Source organism: Amblyomma maculatum, chromosome 10 (assembly GCF_055883805.1).
Source record: "Amblyomma maculatum isolate TAMU_Amacu chromosome 10, ASM5588380v1, whole genome shotgun sequence".
Taxonomy (NCBI): Eukaryota; Metazoa; Arthropoda; class Arachnida; order Ixodida; family Ixodidae; genus Amblyomma; species Amblyomma maculatum.
The window spans coordinates 60,322,940-60,338,788 of NC_139353.1; the positions used below are offsets into that span (position 1 = coordinate 60,322,940).

At 45.1% G+C, this 15,849-nt stretch overlaps 1 protein-coding gene across 1 annotated transcript in view; it reads right to left on the minus strand.

Annotated features, from left to right (window-relative positions):
• Positions 1–6,123: 6,123 nt before the first annotated feature.
• Positions 6,124–15,849, minus strand: part of LOC146176636 (protein-cysteine N-palmitoyltransferase HHAT-like) — a 51,074-nt gene continuing 41,348 nt past the window's right edge. The window contains exons 10-12 of the mRNA XM_084582900.1: positions 14,974–15,175; positions 14,604–14,748; positions 6,124–7,103 (exon numbers count right to left, since the gene is read on the minus strand). Of these exons, the coding sequence (XP_084439026.1) occupies positions 6,994–7,103; positions 14,604–14,748; positions 14,974–15,175 (457 nt within the window). The 3' untranslated portion in view covers positions 6,124–6,993. The remainder of the gene's footprint in view (positions 7,104–14,603; positions 14,749–14,973; positions 15,176–15,849) is intronic.

The window sequence follows — 15,849 nt, forward strand, 5'->3', positions numbered from 1 at the left end:
CGGACTGGAAGGTGTCTCTATGTTATTTGTCGTGGTTTAGTTAAGGAGGGGTGTGGGGAGGATTGTGAAGCTAGGTTGGTTGGTTCATAGGAAAGGAAAGGCGCAGTATCTGTCACACTTGCTCTGTGGACACCTGAACCGCGCCGTAAGGGAAGGGATGAAGGTGGGAGTGAAAGTGGATAGAGAGAAAGGGGGGCCGTAGTGGAGGGCTACGGAGTAATTTCGACCACCTGGGGATCTTTAACGTGCGCTGACATCGCACAGCACACGGACGCCACTTCGTTTCGCCTCCAACGAAACGCAGCCGCCGAGGCCGGGATTCGATCCCGGGGGATTGTGAAGCTAGAAACATTCGGATTGATGAGTAGAGGGGGAGAAGTGTGCCAGCAGTGCTGTGGAGGGAAAGGTACGGGCTGGAAGGTGTCTCTATGTTATTTGTTGTGGTTTAGTCAAGGTTTGGTGTGGGGGAGGATAGTGAAGCTTTTCGCTTCAAAACTAAAGCTAAAAACAGAAAACTACTTTAGTGTATACGCTATCATGTCTAAGCCTTAAAGGATTTTGCCATAATTTTATTGAACCTTTCTTACTTACCCTTATACCTTTCTTACTCAAAGGAGCTAATGCTGATTGGCGCAGAGAATGACATTTTGTGTAGACGAAAAATTAGGATGCACTTCATTTTATAGATGCGTCATCTAATACTGTTTGTTCCCTGTTTCCCGGGAGCCTTTTTTCCCAAGGCTGAATACATTGTGCGTTAGAAAGAAGCGCTTGGTGGTGCCTCAATTGCACACCTGGTACCATGTGCAGCTGTGGATTGGAGAGAACTCTTATCGATTTTGAGTGGCGCCGACGATGGGGCGCGCTACGCACGCGAGAGCGCTCGCCATGTGTGATGTCGTGCCGAATGACCAATGCCCAAACTATGGTGTCTAGAAGCAGCCACCATACCCAAACTGCGGCCGCACGGAAACCATGAGGCAGACGTTCTTAGAATGCTCAGTCGCGCTGGTCATGTCGCGCTCAGTGCACGGTGGTCCTGGTGCCAGGCCACCACGCGGATGTTTTGCGCGGCTAGTAGTCGCCTGTGTATATTTTGTGCTGTGGAAGAGGCGTTGCCTTGCTGAAGTCCGTAGACAACCAGCCAGGGCCATGTACCCAGCGCTGAAGCGCCTGCGTCTTCTATTGTGGAAGTACCTCTGTGATCAACTGGACAGAGATGGAGAGGCGTGGTTTCTTCAGCGATGGCACACCCATTTCTTCGTCGTTCGGGACGGTAGGTTTGCTATGCCAGCTTTGCCATACTAACCCCTCCCTCCCCTTGTTACGTACCTCGAATCATGAGGAAGATTTAATCATTTGTCATTAAGTTTCTCATTGTAATCCCTTTTGAGCTTGTGCTCTGTAGGTATTGAACACGGAATAACTATTAATATGGGATTGTTGCTAGTATCGCACCTTTCGTTGTCCTCCCATGTATGTACTACAGTGCGTGTGCGTGTATATACAAGTACCTATGTGTGTGGAAGACAATAAATTCCCTCTGCTGTTGCCGAGATAAAGTCGACTCTCGATTCAGACCTGTCAGATGTTAATGTAGGCGATCTACCAGCCATACGCATCAGCGAATTAGTAGCCGTTCGCAGGTTTTCAGCTCATGAGCAACGAGAGACCGCTGTACCCAAATGGCGAGTGTGGGCAGCTTCTTCATCATCATCATCATCAGCCTGATTATACCCACTGCAGGGCGAAGGCCTCTCCCATATTTCTCCACTTAACCCGGTTCTGTGCTAGCTGCATCCACTTGACCACTGCGAACTTTTTAATCTCATCCGCCCACCTAACTTTCTGCCGCCCCCTGCTACGCTTTCCTTCCCTTGGAATCCAGTTTGTTACCCTCAGAGACCATCGGTTATCCTCTCTTCGCCCTACATGTCCTGCCCATGTCCATTTCTTCTTAATTTCTACTAGAATGTCGGTAACTTGAGTTATTTCTCTGACCCACTCTGCACGCTTTCTATCTCTTAATGTTACCCCTACCATTTTTCGTTCCATAGCCCTCTGGGTTGTCCTCAACTTAAGTAGAACTCTCTTGGTTAGCCTCCACGTTTCAGCCCCATAGGTGAGTACAGGCAAGATGCAACTGTTGTATACTTTCCTCTTGAGCGATACCGGTAAGCTGCTAGTCATAATCTGTGTGGGCAGCTTGTCGGCTGCCAAATGAAGCGCGAAATTTTGACTGGCTTAAGCGCTGGGGCGTCCTCCCCACAAGACAGCGCCTTGCCAGATGGGGTATTGTACCCAATGACCAGTGTGCCAACTGCGGTGCTCCCGAGAACCTCGCGCATGTTTTTTTCGAATCTGTAGTTGTGAGAACAATGTGGCGGCACGCATATAGGATGTTCAACGTCCGCATGAACCCCGGCGTCAGGTGCCGGCGCAGCCCTTTTGAACACCTTGTGTTCACTATGGTTCTGTTTGTGTTGTGGCGTCGCAGGTGCCTCGCTGAGGCGCGCCGAACCCCCGCCCGAGCAATGTACACAGCTTTGCAGAGGCGCCTCGTCATCTGGAAGTATCTGTCTGGACAGTTAGAAACGGATGGCGAGACGTGGTTTCTGCGGCGCTGGCACACGCGCTTCTATTTTGTACGGGGTAGCAGACTTGAGATGCCTGTCGTCCTTTATTAAAACCCTCCCCGTTTATACTGTTTTCCCCTCTCTGGGGAATCGTTTTTTTTTAGTTTATTATGTATATGCAATCTACAGTGTTTTGTACAGCGCTTTACTTTGTGAGTACTGTGCGTTTTTGTATGTATGTATGTATGTATGTATGTATGTATGTATGTATGTATGTATGTATGTATGTATGTATGTATGTATGTATGTATGTATGTATGTATGTATGTATGTATGTATGTATGTATGTATGTATGTATGTATGTATGTATGTATGTATGTATGTATGTATGTATGTATGTATGTATGTATGTATGTATGTATGTATCCAATAAATTCTCTTTATGTTGGACTCGTTTTGTCAACGTGTACGCACCAGTCAAGTGTAGTCTGACAAACGAGTTCTTTCGGTCCATCACGACATGCTTTCTCGATGACGTGCCCCACTTTCTGCTCGGGGAATATCAATTGTGTTTTAGACACAATGCGCGACATCATGGGGCCTGGTCAGGGTGCCTCCAATTACCACGCGAAAGAACTTGAAAAGCTAGAGCGATCATTACGCTTAGATGACGCGTGGGTCACTTTTCACAGCGACCATGTCGAGGCAACACGAGTCTGGGGCCGTATCACGAGCCGAACAGATCGAGTTTACATCGCTTCCGCCATGGCACCTGACTTGCTACAGTGTCAGGTATTGCCTTTACCATCAGGTCTTAAACTAAGTGATCTCTACCCGGTTATGATTATTCTGCGAGCAGCCCCGGGCCGTGCAAACGCCCCCTTGACGTGGCGCATGGATGCAGCGGTACTCCACGATGAGCAGTGCATTGCTGATATACGTCGAGAGCTGTGTTTGTTTGAAGCCGTGGTTAGTGACATAACTCTTGCTACCTGGGACGCGCTGAAAGCACGCTGGCGCGATGTTATTGTGTGTGCGGGGAAGGCGTGGCGTGTCCGCATTACGATCGTGCTGAATGACGTGGTGGCGAAACGCTTACGTCCGCGATGCGCGAATATCTCGAGACGCTGCGGAAGCGTCATTTATCACCGCATTCTAGAGGACAGTTCGCGCGCATCGCTTTCCGCGGGTCCATCCAACGTGTCGGTTGAGGCGGAGTCACACTCCAGAACTACAACAGCGACGTCAACAAATAACTGTTATGTGTCAGATTGCGACCCAGACCATCCTTTAACTTCTGCCAAGGCGCCTTGGCGTATACATTACTAACAACCTGTCATGGAAAGCGCATGCTGAACATATTACTAATAATGCTAATCGAACGCTTGGTTTCCTTCGCCGAAGTTTTTCCCTTGCACCTGTGACCCTGATAATATTTCTTTATAAGCCTCTGTGCTCCCAAAACTTGATTATGCCTCATCCGTTTGGGAATCCGGCACTAAATCACTCATACAAGCCCTCGAATCCATTCAAAATCGCTCTGCTCGTTTCATTCTTTTTAACTATTCTCGGTTGGCCAGTGTAACACTTATGAAGAAAACATTAAAGCTTCCTGACCTTTCTTTACGCCTTCTCATTTCTCGTTTATGTCTTTTTCGCAAAATTTGTTTAACCAATGAAAAGCTAAAGAAATCTCTTTTTAGTACTCCTACTTATTTCTCATCTTGCATGGACCACAGATTCAAAGTTGGCGGGCCAAGCTGAAGGATTAATTTTTATTTTGAATCCTTGGTTCCTATGACTAGCATGGACTGGAATCACCCGCCCACCTCCGTCGTATCCATCACCGCACCAAACTGCTTCATGTCTGCTGTATTTAATCACCTGCATTAACCTGACCTCTATGCCAGTATTCTTTGTTATTGCTGTTTTGTTTTGTGCTACCCACTCCTCTCTGTAACGCCGAACGGCCCTGAGAGTAAATAAATTAATGACTGACTGGAGTAGAAGAGACGCGATTGAAAACGGCGACCTCTTAAGCGATAAAGCATTCAGGGAGATCAATATGCGCGCGGAGCAGTGATAATGTCCGAATTGTGGTAATGAAGGCGGCTTGTCCAGCAGACAAGATATATAACCATTATATCAAAATAAGGATTTTATGCTGACTCAGCTGTCCCGGAGTGAGCTATCGCATTGGACTTAAGTGTTCAGCAGCAAAATCTGAGCTCTTATTTGTGCGTTATCCCAGCTCCCGGAAACCCCCTACATATCCAGATATCTGCCTCACTATTAATAGCTTTCCCGTGCCTACGGTTGACACCATCTGAATTATTGGGCTCCACATCCAAGCAAACGAAGCCAACACCAACACAATAGAACGGTTGCATCGATACACACAGCAGACAGTCCGTCTCACAAGCACGCTGCCCAGAGCCAATGCCTCTTACTAATCTTTCGCAGGTCGCTCTATCCTCGAACAACTTCGCATCGCTTCCCTCTGTCCGCCATCCTCGATAGTCAATCTTTCCCTCTGCTATCACGGCCAACATCAAGACTCTCCCTCTTCCCCGTAACATGCATCCAACTCATCATCAAGATCGCATAGAAGCTCGGGCCGCGTCTCTCCGGCAGCGATATGCTGGCCGACTTAACGTACTTTACACAGACGCGGTAGACTATCCTACTCGGACTGCTGCAACAGCGGTTGCCACAGGTGAGAACATGACTCTTCATCCCTCCTGCTCCATACGCACGTCACATATCACTACAGCGGATGAAGTAGTTATTGCTCTCGCGCTCTCCACTTCTAAAGCTAAAGTAGTCATAAGTGAATCCCATCGCGTCGTCCTTAATTTTACTCATGACCGTATTTTAGTAGAAGCGTTTCAGGTACTCATATCAAAACCTCCTAAACACCTGACCCTCCTGTTATGGTCTCCGGCCCACATGGGTCTCCATGGTAATCAGTTAGCACATCAGCTAGCCCGAGGGCTCACTTCCCGAGCAGCTTATTATCCCGCCCCGACATGCCCGCCTTGGTCAGGAAGGGCACCATAATCACTTCACATGTCCTGCTCCAACACTATCGTCTTTCTCGCCAACTCTATCCAAGTCGGCACCAAAAACTTGCAGAATCCGTCATATGGTGCCAACTGCAGACGGACACTTACCCCATTCCCAAATAATTTCATAATATATTTCCTGAACGGTATGTGCCGATGTGTAAACACTGCAATATCCCAGCAGACCTTCTTCATATGGTCTGGGCTTGTCCACGACAACACATGCCAACACCCACCAAACATACCTGGGAGGCTCGTCTATGCAGTTCTACCCTGGACGACCAACGAGCGCTCATTGGTCTCGCTCTAGAGGCAACCGGATTCCAAGCAGTCTTGACCGACCCCTAGATCTGGGCCTTGGGCCCTTTACTGTTTTTAATAAATGTTTACCAACTAACCAATCAGCTTGAAATGATTGTTTTGCTTGCATCTGCACCAAACGATAAGGTAAGCGATGTATTTATAACTACGGTACAGCTGTAGGACACATTATTTGCGTAAAACATTGCGATTTCAATGAGGAGGACTGTTTATTTGATATTCTGGGAGACTAAAATTGGTAAACAAAACTTCTTGATATATATGCCATTTAGAGGGAAGCACTGAAACTCCACATTTACGTGGAACGTTGCTGCGCCATGAACACCGCATGCTTAATTCTCAAGAGACATCAAAACTGCAGCTCGAACATCTCTTTCTTGCGGGAACTGCAGAAAACGTAATCCACAACGTAGTAACGAAACAAAGCTGGCGTACCTAGCAACATGGCCACAACGTTTAAACTTGGCGGTAGCTTTGAGCATCATTTAGTTCCCTGGCTTCTCAGGGCAACGATACAACTCGCATAGGATGTGATTTCAGGCCACTTAGACGCATATCTCCTATACCAGGGCAGCTGTCAATAAAATTAACATGGTGTTTGTTGACTATAACGCTGGCACATAATATGTTCTTTTCTACGTTTAAGTGACATAAATAAGGATCCAGGGTAGAGAGAGAAGATGGCAACACGCTGTGAAAGAGAAGTGAACAAAGGTTGACGGGTAGCCTCAATTCGCATTCCGAGTCTCACGTTTAGTCAAAGCGAATAATAAATACGACACAGGGTAACAAGATGGCAGGAAGATGGATTTCCTGTAGAATACAAAGCAGAATGATCAAGCATTGAGTGTCAGACCCTGCGCAGTGAGGCTTTCCCTCTACCCTTGTTCAAGCTATCTGTATTTGACAAGGTAGATGTTCTTTGAAATACAAACTGGGCAAAAGTAAAGGCTTCGATCTTGCTCGGATATATTGAAGATCCATGTTGCGTAATATATTGTTATAGCAAGGTAGCAGCCCAGATAAATGATTAGGTTTGCTTCCGTTTTGCCCTCGTTGCCTCCCACTGGAATGCGTCGTACGAAACGTGGCAGGCGCAGTACAGCACCACAAGGACAGGCAGCACAGGAAACGGGAACCCTTAGGAAAGAAGAGAGAAAAAAATTATAAATGAGAAAAACGCAAAACATAACGATAAATGCTGCTGAAGCCTAAGTATGAAAAAAAAAAGTTCGCGAACAAGTGTTCGCACGTCCTAATATTTGGCTGCAGCAAGTGATATGCCCGATGAAATTCATGGTTTGACGGAAACCCGTCTGGTTGGGTACGTTAATGGCGGCAGGCATTCAAGCACCAACCAGCTAGTAGTCATAAACAATAACGTTTTGGTGCGGCTACTTGCCCTTTTTGAACAATGCCTACGTATCGTAGCCAAAACGACATTTTTAGAACGATTGGTCAGTGCTGTGCTTGAAACTTTCCCGCCCCAATATATCCGAGCATACATATCTGCCGGATTTATTGCTTAGTTACTGTAGTGTTTGTTATCGAAAGGAACGCTCCTTGTTGGTGTTATATAGATATGTAACCATACTCAGTACGAGCGAGGGACAAAGCATTTGTCCAAAATTGATTGACTGTATCGGAAGCATCAGTCATTCCTTGACATATTTGCATGAGAGTATCTTGCAATATACACACACGCAGAATATATATATATCCTCGCTGACTGTTGGCTTCTTTCCTTCACACACACACATATATATATATATATATATATATATATATATATATATATATATATATATATATATATATATATATATATATATATATATATATATATACATATATAACCCCGGCGGGGTTATATATACACACACATTATCTTCTGCCTTGCTTCATAATTACACTTAGCGCGGGGCGTAGCAAAGCTTGCCGTAATGGTGAAATTTTTTGTCTACAGAAGCGACCTCTTCCATTTTACTTTATACAAATGAGGTGAGCCTATTTGCATGTCAGCAGTGTGTGTGTGTGTGTGTGTGTGTGTGCGTGTGTGTGTGTGTGTGTGTGTGTGTCATGAAACCCGTTGCACTGAAGCGTTTTAGGAAAGCCATGCAAGCCATGCCATCCGCTTCTTGAGAACCACGGACCTGCGCGATACGCTGCTATTTACTAACTGTACAGCAGTGACTACATTTCCTGTATCTTCCTTTCATCCTTCACTCTTATATCCACTCACTCCCTTTTCTCCCTGTGCAACGTGTCAAACCGGTTTTTTCTTCTTGTTAACCTCCCTGCCTTTCTTTCTCGTCCTCCTACTCCATGCATGTTTTGGACAAGCTTGTCGATCTCGTGTTGTAATATGGTAAGAAAAAACAATCGCATGTCGGCTGTATGAACCAAGAGAACCGGTACAATGCGGAAAGTTGACTATGAGAAAGCGGCGTCTTTGGTTCCAGCTGTAAGGTGTCTTTATTCGTGAAAAATAAACTGCTTTAAATGTTTCCAAATTGCAAAATATAAAAAAGGCGGATGCTTGAGCTCAACGAAAATCTTGTTATACCAAATTAAGGCAATTGCCGTGGTGGCTCAATGATTAAAACTCTCGGCTATGGAAAATATGTACCCGGGTTTAGACTGACCAGGTAGAGTCCACATTGCTTCGATGGCTTTTTTGTTTGTCGTGACAGCCCTACATGCGGTCTGGCTAAACAAACACCATAAAAAACTATTCCTAGCATACCATTGAGACTTTAAAAGTCGTTAACATCCGGACAGTTCCCCGGGAGTATATTCTCTAAAATATTCTTATTCGAACTAAGGGGTGTACGTTTAAGGTGGAGAATGAGAAGACGGGATGTGGCCTTGTTAATAGCTCAGGGTCACTTGCTGGCCCCAAGTCAGCTGGGGAGTTTCAGCCCGGAGGGTAGAACTTTCGGCTGTAAAACTTCATTTTCTTCAGTGTGAATTTGGCTAAGCAAAGCGGTTCCATCATAATATTGCATCCACTGAGTCAGCCTGATCTGATTTGACGCCATACCTCTAATTTCGGAAGTTCTTCGACAAAGAGAAATAAACTTTTGCCGCGTTTTAATAAGAACATAATATAGAAGAAGCAGGAGGAAGAGGAAGACGCCAAGCTGTGTGGACGTGTTCCATATCGTCTCTCGCTACAGAGGCAATGTTTGGCGGAACTACTTTATTTTTTATTTATTTATTTATTACAAGTTCCTGCAGCGCCCGAAGGCATTATTGCAGGGGGGGAGATGACAAGTAATCTTGCTGGGAACGCCAGTGATAAAATACATAAAAATGAAGAAAATAACAGGACACAAGTGATAATGCGGAATGAAAAACATGCATCTAAAGGGGGCAACTGCGCAACGAACAAAGTGATGAAAACACTCAAAAAAACAAAGTAATGAAGGAAACACACGCAAGAGAACTGGGCGCCACGTCACACATCCGATAAAAAAGCCCGAAATAAATTTTCAGTGCAACACTCAGTGATGCCAACTGGCAGCCGGTTCCACTCATTGATCGTCAGTGGAAAAAACGAGGTTTTATACACATCTGTCCGGCATTTTATTTCGCGGATCTTCCACTGATGATCAAGTCGTCTAGACAAAAAGTGAGGTTGAAGCAGGTACCGGTCTTTGTCAATGCTGATCTTTCCAAAATAAATGCGATACGTGATCTGCAGTCTGAAATGTTTTCTGCGGTGAGCTAAAGATTCCCAACCAAGATGATGTTTAATAGACGTGACACTAGATGAAAAATTATAATTATTAGACACAAATCTGGCAGCATTATTTTGGACGCGTTCGAGCATGTCTGATAAGTAAATAAACTGGGGATCCCATACAGGGCATGCATATTCAAGAATTGGCCTTATGTAAGTGAAATACAGGAGCTGCTTGACATTTGACTGCGCTTTGCTGAAATTACGCTTTGAAAAATTAAACATTCTGCAGGCTTTCGATGTAATATGCTCAACTTGTCTCGTCCACGTAAGGTTAGAGGTGAAATATACGCTGAGATACTTATATTCAGAAACTTTTTGCAGGGGAACATTATTTATTGAGTAGCAGGTCGGTAGAGGGGAACGCTTACGAGTGAACGAGACAAGCTTGCATTTTGAAATGTTCAAAGACATTTGTCATTTTGAGCACCAGTGCTGGATAAAATTTAAGTCTCGCTGAAGTTTTAATGCGTCAGAAGAACTTTCCACAACATGGTAAAGCACACAGTCGTCAGCATATAGCCGAACTTGGCAGGTGAGATCAAGAACAATATCATTAATAAAAATGAGAAAAAGAAGGGGTCCAAGGACAGACCCCTGGGGCACACCTGAGGAGACGTTTACGGAATCGGAGTTACAACCGTTAATTACAACACGCTGCATGCGGTCCTGGAGATATGAATGAAGCCAGTTGAGGATATTGGGATGCAGACCAAGGCAACGTAACTTATGTAATAATAGCACATGAGGTACAGAATCAAAGGCTTTTTAGAATCCAGAAATACAAAGTCAATTTGATATCCGTGGTCAAAAGAGGAAAACAGATCATTACTGAACTCAAGTAACTGGGTGGTACAGGAAAAACCCATTCTAAAGCCATGCTGAACTGGCGTAAAGAAGTCATGAGAGTAAAGGTGTTTCATGACTGCACTGTAAATTATATGTTCCAATGTTTTACAACACACGCTAGTCAGAGAAATTGGTCAGTAATTAACAACAGACATTTTCGAACCGCTTTTATGCACTGGGACAACATTAGCATTTTTCCAGTCATTTGGCAAGCATGCCGAGTTAAGCGATGTTTCTAAGCTGCTGCTGTTGAGAAAGTTTTCAGATCATTGCCCCTTTCGCGAGGACACCAATTTTAGCAGGTCAACGGCATTTTCAATGAATCTCATTGTCTTATCATACACGCAGCCGTGCCGTTGGACCACACGCTCACTTCCGCTACTCACAAGACCTCAACGGTGAACTACACCGTCGAGGGGCAGGAGGGGCCCCTCACACATGGGGGTGCACAGGCACCAAACCTGCACACATAAACATGCACCATTCGGAGGCGCAGTGGGAGGCTACTCTGCTATGCTTTGATCTAGAGACCCAGCGTAGGCTGGTAACTCAGGCAAGAGCGGCAGCCCAGGCAACTACGGTCTTGAAATGAAGACTTCACTCACTGCCCCTCCCCCCCTCTTCCCCCTCCTTTTTTTTTCTCTTTCTTTTTGAAATAATGTTTTTTTTTCTCTCTCTCTTTCGCCTGCGGAGCGGTTTTACATTCCCAGGGAATGACAAACCGTTCTCCACCTAGAATACCGCGGTCGGCGCCTGAAGCAGGGCTCCGCTAATGACCATGACGCCGCCAGGCCTATAGGGCAAGCGAGCGGCAAGCCTAACTCCGGCGTTCCCGTCAAGAAGAAAAGGAAGCCGCCTGCTACCAAAAAATGAGCGCCGCTACCGCAACTCCCACTGAAAGACTATACAATCTTCTGCCGTCTCCGAGGCTGGAATGTAAACAACGCCACGCCAACTCGAGCTCACCATGTGCGAGGCAGCCAATGTTCCGCTTCAGGCCGCACTAACTGAAGACGCCATGCGTGTTAATTCCAATAATTACCACGTACTCTGAACACCCTGGCACGCCAGCGAGCTGTAGTGCATTTCGGAATCAGGTCTTTCAAGCTTGAATGTCACAATTATGAAGTGGTGACGTATGCAGCGGTGCCAGACGACTCAGATAAACACTTCCTTCAGTTGAACAGGAAGAACAAGGAAACAATAGAAACACTCAAGAAAGCCGTCAACATGATGATAAGACTAATTAGATGAATTGCGAGAAAACGAATGGGAGTGAAGAAGAAAGAACGTGCAAAATAGTAAAACCATTTGTACTAAGCAGGCTTGTCTACGCACATCCGTACCGAAATTATATAGTAGTGAAAAAGCCAAAGTAGCGGTCACAATCAGACAAGCATACAAGGTAGCATTAGGGTTACCGAACTGTACCCCCCTCTAAAGACTCCTGGGCTTAAGAGTACACACCTTCAGCGCATGCCTGTGAAAGAAGTGTGCTAGCCGCTTCCTTGAAGCGTTTGGACAAGAGGCCTCTGTCAGAGGCACTGCTGCTGGGCGCTTGGCAGGACAAGGGGAAGGGTGTCCATGCAGTGCGTGCTCTTTGCCGATTTTTGTGCGCCAGCGGACTTGATTCGCGCTTGTAAAGCAAGCTACTGTGCCTCTATATGTATTTCATATGCTTTCTCCCACATCGTCACCCATCATGATCTTCTTTCTTCTCTCCTTCCCCTTCCCCAGTGCAGAGTAACAGGCCAGACTTGAATTATTCGGGCCAACCTCTCTGCCTTTTCCTTTCAATAAATCCATCTTCTTCTAGTACACCCCTTAGATGAGCTTAAGAAGGCACACTTAACAACGCAACGAGGCCGGCCTTCCCGAACAAGCAGGTAATGCCATACTTCATCGTTTAGAACTAAGCATCGAGTTATGACCACAAGATACCAAGACGAAGGACCTAAACCTCCACAAGATACCAATACACAGAACCTTCTCCCCACAAGGGGGAGAAGAAGAGCTAGGGCAAAAGCTTTACACAGCATATTACCACTAAGATGAACATTCGTTATATGTAGATGCCGCAGAATATCCACAGAAACAAGCGTTCGGACTAGCGGCAGTAAACGCGCAAGGAAGACTGAGAGTCACCAGCACTACTAAAACGAGGTCCTCGGAAATGGCAGAAGAGGAGAGAATCGCTGTTTCAATTATTAACACCGAAGCGACTACATACTCAGTGGCTCTGAATTCGGAATACGCAGTCATGTGAGGGGCAGAATTCCACAGGCAGCAATGAACATATTGGGTCACACCAAACACTTAGACAGAATTATTGAATTGATTGACATGGGTCTCGCCCATTCAAGGAACCCTGCTAACGAAGCAGTACACATCAAAGCTCGAGGATTGGTCAGCAGAGCAGGGGGCGAGGCAGTTACTGAGAGTTTCTCTAAGGACAACCTAGCATCATTTCATGACATTCCTAGTCATTCTAATCTTGGAAGGAGTACATTCCCACCTCCAAAAAAGCCTTGGATGAAGACCACGAGATCACCACAAGGCGACACCAGACGCGATCCTTCATTACTCCTTACCTGTTGTTAAATTTCTACGCCGGTGATTACGACCCGGAACGTACACTATGGGGTGGAATAGCCATTTATGATCACATATTGTTGGGATGTAAAGAGGAGCCGCGCCCGGAGTCTCTAGCGCAAGTTTCTACTCTCTAGCAAAAGGAGGTCGTGGTGATCAGCTCAGACCTGGGAGCTTTAATCCGATTCATTGAATGGGCTACTCAGGTCGCTGTCACTCCTAGACTGATAGCCACCTAGCACAGATAGTCTGTGTTCTACCTTTTCTGACAAAACAAATGTTTTGCAATCTAATATAGAAAAAGAACAGAGGAAGAAATTTGTGCATTAAGTAAAGGATTCAGGTTGAAAGGTTTAATACAGTATATGGCACATCGAGGGAAGGAGCATCAGAAGCGTCGTTCTCACACCAGTACGGAATAATGTTACTTTTACTGAAACCACGGAAAGCCTAGGGCAGTGCTGATTTGTTAGCTCCACTGATGACTAGATAAGGGAATGTTTTATATCGAGTAGATAATGTAGTTTATGGAGGTGCAGTTTGTCTACAGTGTAATGACTGACTTAACGCAACGGGTGCGAAGGTACAAAGATCTAGAAGACAATGTAAGCGTTATGAGTCTGCATTAAGTTGCAGTGGCCGCGGCAGCTGGCTAGATGAAATCTTTGACCTCATGGAGTTAATATGGCGTCATATATGACATTCACATTCACATATGACATTCACAACACAGTCCGCAATGTATGAAACATTTTCGGGCTTAGCATAGTTATAGCTATTACGTGGTGCTTACTTAGCACTTACTTGGCTCAAGTTAAAACATACAAAGGTCTAGAGTCTCACAAGCAAAAGAGCCTATAGAGTCCGTAACAGCTTTGTTTTATGGTTTTAGGCACCGCTAAAGAGGCAATGTAAGCATCAAATAATATAGAAAACACCCCAGATACTTTAACAAGGAAATGCCTAACAAAACTGCCATTGCATTGCAACTTGAGCAGTTAAACCTCAAATGTCAGCCTCGTGGAAATATTTTTCAAAACGCTGAGTGGCGGGAAACAGGTGAGACTCAATTAGTATCGCCGTATTCCCTCAAAACAAAATGAAACATCTGATTGTTGCTGATTGCGAACAGGTTGATGCGTACGCGATGTTTCCCTCCCATTAGGAAGCCACATCTCCCGCCCGCCACCGGACCTCTTCTATTTATCAGCTAATAAGACCTGTGTTGTTTGAGCTGATATGAGCGTATTGGAGGCTATTTATATCTATTAGGTTTTAAACTATCCCATTCATTCCCGGCCTGTCTTTCTCTATGTAGCGATTATGGTATTATTTATCCCCATCATACTTTATTTTGCATGTCACATGCATAGAGTATAAATACTTTATCCGCTATTAATCGTTAGGGACATAGAACCTCTTAAAACACCAAATCAAGAAATGTGCAACCTTACCGAAGAGTGCAACCTTGATGACGATGAAGCATACTTCTACTTCCGCCAGGTGGAAAAGGCAGGCGAGGATAGTGAGCAGGTAATGCGGTGAGCCTAGAATCGCTGAGGCCTCTCGCATCCTTCCAGGTGTGCCGAGATACCGTTCCTATCGAGAGCGTGAAAGTATTGAGCCATTCAGAGAAGTATAGCTGAGACGAAAATAGAGCCGCAATCTTCTAAGATTTGAAATCCTCCATGAGCTAAATTTGACCCCGATTGTGATGTTGAACACATATCCGAAATAGGAACCATGTTGGTGAAGGAAGCAGAGTACAGGCTATGTTTCATATAGGAAGTAGTTTCGTATTTGCAGTAAAACAGTGAAGCATACCTCGAAGCGGTTGATGAATCGAAGCTTCCGCACCTCTGTCACGAACACTTCGATGGAAATGCCGAGCACACTGAGTAGACACCAGATGCCGTCCTCTTTATGCAAGCCATGCCAGTACCAGGTAAAGGCAAACGCACTCGCCGTACCAAGCAAAGTCCAGCCGGGTTTCTTGCGGTTCCCTTCCACGGGTTCGTACACATACCTGTGAGTAAACGAAACGTGACCCATGGAGGTTTACGTACCACAGTGCCTGTCAAGAGCTCTCTTTATCTCATCTCGCATGTTTCTTGTAGCCTTTACAATATAGATGCCATAAATGCGAGATAAACTTGTACCGATAGGCACGGCCATTGACAACGGACCGTCGTATTATTCCAGGTATTCGTAACAATCAACTTTAAGAAATGACATCAAGGCGAAAGTTTACACTATATGTTTAGTCTATGTGAACAAAGCAATGATAGAATTTTTATCTGATGTGAAGCGGTTTTGTTCCTCCGAAAATAGAAATTATCAGAGATAAAAAGATCAAGCTTCAAATCACGGGAATCGCTGCATACTCTAATGGCTTCAGGACTGCTAATCATATATTGGAGCACTGCGTTGACTGTTTACATCTTATCAGTAAATATCCTGCATAAAAATAGTATTATCACATATTGCGCTTTTCTTATTTTCTATTAGGTCTCTGAACTGAAATGTGAATGACAAAATGAAAAGTATAAAGACACGTAAGTCCTGGTTTCAGATCTGACGTTGTAAGTGTTCCTTGCCTCATCCGCTAACCACTTGGTGACATTGCTTCTTAGTTCCTTTATCAATCCTTAATCCACCCCAAACCCCTTTATTGCATCTTAGTTTTGACTCAACGAGGCT